At 41.2% G+C, this 10097-nt stretch overlaps 1 protein-coding gene across 4 annotated transcripts in view; it reads right to left on the minus strand.

Annotated features, from left to right (window-relative positions):
* The window catches only part of LOC126298567 (glycosaminoglycan xylosylkinase), a 110250-nt gene extending 106444 nt beyond the window's left edge, over window positions 1-3806 (minus strand). Inside the window, exons 1-4 of one of the 4 annotated variants that reach the window (XM_049989931.1) lie at window positions 3412-3783; window positions 3232-3340; window positions 3004-3135; window positions 2489-2743 (exon numbers count right to left, since the gene is read on the minus strand). In XM_049989931.1, coding sequence (XP_049845888.1) covers window positions 2489-2743; window positions 3004-3135; window positions 3232-3240 — 396 coding nt within the window. In that variant the 5' untranslated portion in view covers window positions 3241-3340; window positions 3412-3783. Of the gene's footprint in view, window positions 1-2488; window positions 2744-3003; window positions 3136-3231 lie in introns of all 4 variants that reach the window. The other 3 variants (XM_049989932.1, XM_049989934.1, XM_049989933.1) reach the window with 3 other exon arrangements.
* Between the last annotated feature and the right edge of the window lie 6291 nt (window positions 3807-10097).

Here is a 10097-nt window from a genome sequence, read left to right on the forward strand (position 1 = left end):
CTTTGAACAGCGATGAAGGAAACATGCGTCAAATGCTGTAAACAACATGGCAACTATAACACGGTATCAGTGGCGATTTTTTCAAACGGTCTTAAGCTACAGATCAGTCTGTCACCACAACCATGTTTTTATGCTTTCACATTCACTGGTTTCACCAACGAAAAAACTGTGAATATACACAGTTAAATATGTCATCACAGCAGCCATTAACATTACATCACTGCTTAAAGCTGACAACTCGTACTAATCATTTCTCCTCACCCTTATTTCTAGTATGACGAGGTGAGTGTTAAAGTACCGTGACATTTCAAGACTGTCACACTCATGATCTTTGTTCAACAGAATATGCCAAGAGTGTCTACATTCAAACATACGGCAAAATTCTATTTTTTTTCTTCTGAATTTTGATGTATTACAGCCTTCCTGTACTTTCAAAACTGGATGAATTCCCAGATTAACTGAAGGTTTTGAATCTGCTTTGCCAGTTCAAACCCAAATTGTCATATGTCAATTTAATATTGACGTCAAGCAAAATTACAGACCAGTATGTAGTTGCAACACACATTTTAAAAAGTAACATAGATGCAAAAGAAAACAAGGGTCCGGAATGGGACAGTTATGGGAAGAACAGAGTGCTATTCGCCATGAAGATGGTGTTACAGTGCAGAAAGACACAACAAAACAGCCAAAGATTGTGACCATGCATGCATGAGGTGCAACTGCTTGTTCGAATGTGTGTCCAAAACTTCTTTTTCTGTACAAGGCTTTGGCTGAAAGCTCTGTTTGTAACAGTTTTTTTTCCCCACCTGTCTGAAACTCAATGTGTCATCTTTCCAGTGAGTAGCAGACTATCCTTTTCATAATTATAGATGCAAAAGAAATATTGTAAGTGCTTTGTTCTCTTTCTGTTTGGACGTGTATCATGTCACACACCACATTATCATTATGTTATGGGTCAAAGATGACATTCAGTACTTTTATGTTGAGTTGACTCGACCTCCCTGCCTTGGTCATCATTTAGGTAAAAGTTACATAGTTGAACCCCTGGCGTTTTTCAATAATGCAATGACAGACAAACATTAGTCTTTACCACAGGTCAATTTGTTCCCACCACCAGATTTTCTGCTTTCACATTCATTAGCTTCAACAACTGACAACAAAATTGTCACCTTCCAACCAAACCTAGCCCACGGACTGTGTTAAAAATCAGTCTACCACCAAAACCAAGATTCAAAGGAAGGGGTGTGGAGTTAATACATACATTTAACTCCCATTTGGCAAAGGATATGAGCGAGAACAATATTTGGATTAACATCTTATTCTTCACCAATGATACCTTAGTATATATATTTTTTCTCTCTTACTCTCTGATAGTCAATATGGGCAACAAAGAAGATGTGCTGTATGATACATAAACAGTAAGTAAAACTCTACTTCACAATTAGTCAAAAGGTATTTTACTAGTCTCTGTGATACTTCTAAATGAAGCACAATGTGACATACTGTATGTGCAGTCCTGTCACTAATTTTGAGTCTCCTGCAGTATCCCACCACTTAAAAGCACACTTCTCAAAATGCAAACTTAAAATAAATATTTATATCTTCAGTTCAAAGATTAAATGGCAGATAATGAACCTTGAGGTTAGGGGTTCAATTCCCAGGTCCAACAGCACTGGAGTCCACATCAAACTACAGTCCCCACCCCACCACCTATAACTGGCTCCACAGGTTAGAGGAAAGCAAGAGCGTGGCATACCACCTCCAATAGGACCATGTCTAGTAAATGTATTATTTATCGTATGGCAATACAGACATATAAGAAAGAAACAGACAAATCATTAATATAACAAACATTAATAATTGCAAACATCACTAATATAACAAAGTTAAAGGATTACAAACAAACATCAAGTCTATTAACATAATCTATCAACTGTGAGGCTGCGAGCAGGAAGTCATTGGGGCTCCCATTATAGAGTCTTCTGGAACACACTTCAACAATGTGGCTGATGGTCTGATTTTCGCTGCAGTCACACTGAGGGGATGGTATTTTACCCCATATCATGTCTAGTAAAAAACTGTGGTGTTCAAACCAACCTTACAAGTCAATGACAGCACTACTTTAACTTGTCAGAAGCCTCCAAAACTTTTTTTGTTTGTTTACTTAGAGGACAGAAGGCAATTACCATCCCCTTGTAAACTTTAGCCCCCAACAGGTCAGGATGTTTAAGTATAAGTGACAGCATGTGTTATTTAGGTTTTCTTTCAGTGGTAGAAGAGAGGTGGGGGCCAGTTTCACGGTAAACTTCCTGTTTGTCAGTGGAGTGAGGTATACCTCAAATCCAGTGCATTATTGGCTTGGCAGCATAACAACTACTGTGAGGCTACAAAGGGAAATTAATGCGCACACCATCAGAGTGGAAGTTATGTAAACTATTATTAAAATACAAAATGGCAGAGCACGTATTGTAGTAGGGAGTCTCATTACCTTGTCCACAACAGCCCACAAACTATTTGATGCTCTGATAGTTTGTTTCAAATCATTTAGCAGATTACTGAGTATTTCTTTAAACGAAAATGAAATCTGCAAATATTTCTTGTGCAACTTTGGGATTGTTTCCTTAATTTCCTGTATAGCACTTTGGGTAGCATTTTTGTATGGCAACAGCCATGAGTCACGTTTAACATGTTTCTGCCGGTTTTTGTTATATAATGAGACATTCAAATTTCTGTCTGCTTTAACCTGTAATTTAAGATTACGAAACAATGTAATCAGTACAACCACCACGTGAAAAACATTTACAAACAGTGAAAATACTAAGAACGAGAATTACATGAACTTAGTGAAAGTGACAATTCTTGGGCCAAGATTCCCCATCAATCTGACAGCAATTTTTTTTTATCCTATGAAGTGGAATACTGGCAATTATTACAGCCAAAAAAAACTAGCAATACACACGTGTTTGAATTCTACAGGCTAAAGTTTCGTGCATATAAACTAACCTGATCTGTATTTGTAGGTGCAGAACCTGAAGCTCTTTCGTCTACAATCACATACACGAAATAGAAGTTTGCTGATAACACTAGCAGTGAAAGAGCCGTCAAAAATGTAACCGCACAATACCTGCTAACGACCTGTAAATAATAATGCTTATTTATTTCTAGGAATACAAAAGCAAAACCAATTGTATTTCAGATCATGATAATGTAGTCTAGTAAGTGAATAACTACCAAAGCCATATCCACATCTGTTGAATCGCTAATTTACAAAATGTACTGGAGAACTAGTACGTGGTTCCGCATGCGTCTAGCTTCTTAACAGCAAACATTTTCCGCATTTCTGTAATGATAACATTCTTGATTGGTCGGTACTGGTCACCACATCCCTTATTCTCAAACATAGTTACATACCTAAATCGATATGTTTCAGTCTTTGCATACTTGAAACATGAATCTATCAAGAAATGTTAGCGGACAGACACCTAAGCGCTACGTTTGTTATAGGTGTGGTTCTTCTTTTTCAGATACATTACATTCCGTTAACAGCACAACGATATGGGAAAAAAAACTATGCGCTTGAATTTTATTGCTGCAAGCTCATTCAATGAGATACAGGCCTACCCCTACGCGTATCACATCTGTGCACGCAGCTTATAAATCGCATTATATGCACCAGCACCACAGACTACAGCGTATATAAAGTTATAAACAGTCTAAGTTTACAGTCGCGGCACTCCGTTTCCCTTTTGTTACCACATCGACAGCTGCGCGCCAAGCGGCCAGAAAGTGACACTTCTGAGTACTATACTGGATGAGTGCAATTACTTTCGTTTATATTGATTTGTAACACAGTTTTTAATATAAGAGCTTGTCTTCCCCTTACAAACTTATTAAAAATAGCACCACATTTGTCATTGTTTAGTGTCCTAACGACCGTGGGAGTTATGAGAAAGTACATTACAGGACAGTTTATTTACGACTTTCTTGTAACTTACAGCTATTTGCTGAAGAATGTCGTTTTTGTTTAACACCAAATAGCTACTAGTAAGCACCAGAAGACCTAATCTTCTGCAGAAAGACGTAGTATATCTACCCAACAACTCCAACTTTTGTTCACTATATTACCAGTCAAATCTGAGAATGTGGAACGTAGGAAACCTACATTATGTAACGTACGAAATAAGCCACAATACCAATAACAAAGGAAAACCGCACATAAGTTATATGCAATAGAACTGTTTCCCAAAGGAAATGAAACCGATTCCACATTGCTGGTGAATCTGATCCACAAATGTGAATCCTCAACACATTCGCTATTGAAGTAAAAAGTAGTTACACTCATAAAAAATATTTTGTATCAAAAAGTTGAGTGAAGTGTAAGAATGGGAAAATCATTAGACTCCATAAAAACTTTTTTTAAGTTTTAAGGAAAGAGTCGATCATAATAAGAACAGATAACAACAGAAATATATGCTTTCCATGCATGAGATAGGTATTTATATTCTCTTGTTGTCTGCAGAGCAAGTTGCAGTAATACACATATTTGACTGGACTTCTTCGTGAATAAATTGTAACTTCCGTCATTGAATCAGTGAGTTTCGGCTATTTCTACAGTTATTTGACGGTAATTCAAGTTGCTTGGTAATTTACTAATGCGTGGAACGCAAAAATACGGCATTTCTTTCGTTGGTAATTCATGTTGCTTGGTAATTTACTAATGAATGAAATGCAAAAATTTCGTTAATTATGTAGAAAACTAATTAAAAACAAACATTATGTGTACGACACATATGATTATCCACTTTCTCACCACTTGGCGCGCTAGTGTCACTATAGCTTTCAAACAGTAAGAACTTACACACCAAAGAGTGTAGCGACTGTATGTATTAGAGTAGGGTATAAATATACTCAATGCTGTGGACAATGAGGTGTGGAGCTACTGCTGTACAGAGCTGACGATTTGCAGAGCCTGCTCACTATCATACTGCTGCCTTAGGGCTCTTCTCTGGGAGTTGTTACCGTATTGGAACAATTGTCGTGCTTTGAGTTGCTCTGGTGCAATGTTGTGGCGTTTGCGCCTCATAGATTCACATTTTGCGAACGAAGCGTTACCGCTTGCCTTAGAGCTCTTCTCCGGGAGTTGTTACCATATTGGCACAATTGTTGTGTTTTGTGTTGCTCTGGTGTAAAGTTGTGGGGTTTGCACCTCACAGATTCACATTTTGCCAATGAAGCGTTGCTGCTTACCGGTATACTTGCGAGTGTAGAGGCTGTGGGAGGCAATTGTGGGACTGAAGTTGTTATATCTGGAGTCGCCTTTGCAGCACCCTTTTCTTTTCTTGCCAGTACAGGGCATCTTCCTGCTCCTCAAAAATCATAGTGTATTTGCAAGCCAGGGCCCATTGCATTGCGCAGATACCGGCGTTTGCCAGAGTTTAGGACTGACTCTGATGAGGATATGTGCCGTTTAGTTATCGATATGCAAACCCAATATTACCTAGTGTCCTATGGTGGCACCGCAATACGTCTAACCCAGGCCTATCCAAGAATTGCGCCCGGCGGGTGCGCCAACGCCCCGCTGGCGGAATGCAGTGTAGTGTCGGCACAGGAGCGAGAGAGACAGCTGAGGAGCGAGTGAGACCGCACAGCACTTCTCTGCGCTGGACTGCCCCGCGGTCAGATCCAACGTAAACAAAATAACAGAGGAAGCGCACCTCTGTGAAAGAGGTCCATGAGCGGTAAAACAAGCAAACCATTTACTGTTTAGGTAACAACTAGTGTTCGTGTGGCACAAAGCTGCAGAAAACAATATCCTAAACAAGAATCGAAGAATAACTTAGTAGTTTTCTGACTCACATGCTGATGCTATTAGTACTGCACGTGCACACTCGTCATAGGTACCATAGGCATCTTCTGAAAAATGTATGTTTCTTAAATGAACTAGTCACAAATATTCAATTTTAGAAATAATTTTATGTAAGGGATAGAGAGTCTCATTCTTACTGTTAATAATTACATGTAAATATTTTCTGTTGTATTTCATGCTACAGCTTTTTGTATCTCTTTTCAGAGTTTAGGAATCGAATGCTTAGTTTGCTATTTTGTACGTAATAATTTTAACTGACCAAGTTTGAAAATTATTAAAAAATAAAATTAAGGTTATAAAGCTCTTTAATTCTTACGCTGAACATTGTTAAAGAAGACAATAACAATTTACGCGTTTTTCTTTTTCGAGGAAACGATTTTGTCTGGGTTTTGTAAACATTCCATGATACAGTTCTCCTCAAAGAATTAGTCAAATTTTTATCGCCAAGTAATGAACGGTTCTTAGTTTTAGTAAGGTTTAAAAGAGAAAAAGCGCTCACAAATATACGTGGAACCAAACACTGAGAGAACTTTGGCAGCATGCTTGTGCAAAAGATGATATGTCTCTCATGGAAGACAGCTGTAAAAGTCATCCAGAGTTTTACACATAAGAAAGCGGTCCTTCAGGCGGATATCACACTACAGGTCAATCAGCTCTAGTTGAAGCACTTGTGAGATGTCCTCTGCCCAAAGGGAAAATGGGCTAACAAATATACCTAAGGCCGGTTGAAGCTCACTTATCTCCAAAAATATATCTTCAAACTGTTCTTGTAATTCGCAAATGATTTGAACATAATCTGAAGAATCCACATCTTCTTTAGCGGTTTGTAGTGCAGGAAAGTGTCCACAATTTTTCTTGCACAACTGTTTTTCCCACAAAATAAGTTTTTTTAAAAAAAATGCTTGAATCGTCTGCACTAAATCAACAACAGAGTGATTTTCGCCCTGGAGTGAAATGTTCAAAGTACACACCTGGAAATGGAAAAAAGAACACATTGACACCGGTGTGTCAGACCCACCATACTTGCTCCGGACACTGCGAGAGGGCTGTACAAGCAATGATCACACGCACGGCACAGCGGACACACCAGGAACCGCGGTGTTGACCGTCGAATGGCGCTAGCTGCGCAGCATTTGTGCACCGCCGCCGTCAGTGTCAGCCAGTTTGCCGTGGCATACGGAGCTCCAACGCAGTCTTTAACACTGGTAGCATGCCGCGACAGCGTGGACGTGAACCGTATGTGCAGTTGACGGACTTTGAGCGAGGGCGTATAGTGGGCTTGTGGGAGGCCGGGTGGACGTACCGCCGAATTGCTCAACACGTGGGGCGTGAGGTCTCCACAGTACATCGATGTTGTCGCCAGTGGTCGTCGTAAGGTGCACGTGCCCGTCGACCTGGGACCGGACCGCAGCGACGCACGGATGCACGCCAAGACCGTAGGATCCTACGCAGTGCCGTAGGTGACCGCACCGCCACTTCCCAGCAAATTAGGGACACTGTTGCTCCTGGGGTATCGGCGAGGACCATTCGCAACCGTCTGCATGAAGCTGGGCTACGGTCCCGCACACCGTTAGGCCGTCTTCCGCTCACGCCCCAACATCGTGCAGCCCTCGTCCAGTGGTGTCGCTACAGGCGTGAATGGAGGGACGAATGGAGACGTGTCGTCTTCAGCGATGAGAGTCGCTTCTGCCTTGGTGCCAATGATGGTCGTATGCATGTTTGGCGCCGTGCAGGTGAGCGCCACAATCAGGACTGCATACGACCGAGGCACACAGGGCCAACACCCGGCATCATGGTGTGGGGAGCGATCTCCTACACTGGCCGTACACCTCTGGTGATCGTCGAGGGGACACTGGATAGTGCACGGTACATCCAAACCGTCATCGAACCCATCGTTCTACCATTCCTAGACCGGCAAGGGAACTTGCTGTTCCAACAGGACAATGCACATCCGCATGTATCCTGTGCCACCCAACGTGCTCTAGAAGGTGTAAGTCAACTGCCCTGGCCAGCAAGATCTCCGGATCTGTCCCCCATTGAGCATGTTTGGGACTGGATGAAGCGTCGTCTCACGCGGTCTGCACGTCCAGCATGAACGCTGGTCCAACTGAGGCGCCAGGTGGAAATGGCATGGCAAGGCGTTCCACAGGACTACATCCAGCATCTCTACGATCGTCTCCATGGGAGAATAGCAGCCTGCATTGCTGCGAAATGTGGATATACACTGTACTAGTGCCTACATTGTGCATGCTCTGTTGCCTGTGTTTATGTGCCTTTGGTTCTGTCAGTGTGATCATGTGATGTATGTGACCCCAGGAATGTGTCAATAAAGTTTCCCCTTCCTGGGACAATGAATTCATGGTGTTCTTATTTGAATTTCCAGGAGTGTATTTAAATGACAAGTAACGTCACTCAAAACAGCCAAATTCGCCACCCACTTATGATCACAAAGTAATTCTTCTGGACGTCCTTTCATTTCCAAAAAAAGTATGTATTTCGCCCCTCTCGGAGAAAAACCGATGAAGCACCTTTCCTCTGCTTAGCCATCTTACTTGGGCGTGGTAAGGGATGTCCGGGTATTCCGTTTCGATATCAGCCGGAGATTCTTTAAAGTGGAATTGACCATTCGAAGAACTGTGTCCATAACATTTGTTATGTTGACAATATTCCTTAAAGTGCCTCCTGGTGTATCAGACAATGGGCTGCCTCAAATAAGGAACAGCCAAGTTCAGCCATTCTTGACCTGACGTAACTCAGAAATCCAGTGCGTATCCCTCGTAGCGCAGGGGCTCCATCCGTTGTTACACTGGCCAGGCCTTCCCATTTTAAACCCACTGACTCTAACACGTTTTCCACGGCTAGAAAAATATCCAAATCATGATTGTGTCTTTTAATGGTATAAGGTCGAGAAATTCTTTTGTGGCACACAGGTTGTCGTCGACACCTCGAATGCATGTGACGAGCTGAGATATGTCCGCAACGTCCGCGGACTCGTCAAGAGCGATAGAAAATGAAGTTCTCTCCATTAATTACTGCTCCATATCAGAGGACATATCTTTGACTCGGCGAACAACAGTTTGAGCTAGTTTTTCAAATTTTTCCATGAGGTCTGTTGGACAAACACAAGCTGCTGAGTTAACCAGGCAGTCCTTGATGAGATTCCCAGCCGAAAAGGGTTTCCATGCATTCACAATTCTCAGCGAGCATTTGTAACTTGCGCGCAAATTTTGCCCACCTGTTTCCTGCTCCTACCATGGCAAAAAAGAACATACAATTAATTTTGTACAATCCTGTTTTTTAAACCCTTTTATCATTTTAATAATTAATTGTTTCATTGATTGAAACTCAAATAAAAAACTAACAAAAAATATTGGTTTTAGGTGCGTTCTCCTCCTGTTCTTCTGAGAAGCAGCCTTAGACACTAGCAAGGACAGCGAAATGTGGTCGTAAAATAATTTTATATCTGTTGGAATATTTGCGTTTTAATTAATTAAAAACGTAGATCAAACTACAACATATCCCATCCATAAAAACACAAATATACAAAAATAAAGAATGACTGTTAATGACACTTTGCTGCCCAACAGAGCGTTTCTGACGGCTTTTCAGAAAGCTACAAAAATAATGCCCCTGAAACTTTTTCTTATGTATGTGCAAGGCGTTTTAATGCAACCCAAATATAAAAATTAACCGAAAAGTTATGTTCCTTGTTGCTGACAATCTGATATTCGACAACTAGCACATTACTAAGTGACATATCACATTATAAAATATAGTTTTATTTATCATCTTTATAAATAATAAAGAGTCATATGATAGGAAACACTTACTTCACTGTAATGCTGCTTGAAATTTTCTTTCAGATCTTCAAGCTTTGACTGGCGTTCCTGTTGGGACAAATTTTCGAACTGATATTTATGACAAGCATTAAAGTGCCGTTCAATCGAGTACTTTTTTAAATACATGAGGTTCCGATGACATACTAAACATTTGGCATGACTTTCTACAGCAGTACAAAGGAAATTAATTTCCCACTCGGGTTTCACTACAGTGGACGCGCCGCTGCTCTTTCATTTTGTCTGCTGCTGTTGACCATCCATCTCGATCCACAGTAGCCTTACATCTGTTGACTAAGGGCTCTGTGTCGCTTTTGACTGCTGTTCGCGCGGCGCTCTGTCGTCCTTACGAAGCGTGCATACAGCTTCATGGCGAGTCTCGGCGGCCGGTCCGC

This window comes from Schistocerca gregaria, chromosome X (assembly GCF_023897955.1).
Source record: "Schistocerca gregaria isolate iqSchGreg1 chromosome X, iqSchGreg1.2, whole genome shotgun sequence".
NCBI classification, from domain to species: domain Eukaryota; kingdom Metazoa; phylum Arthropoda; class Insecta; order Orthoptera; family Acrididae; genus Schistocerca; species Schistocerca gregaria.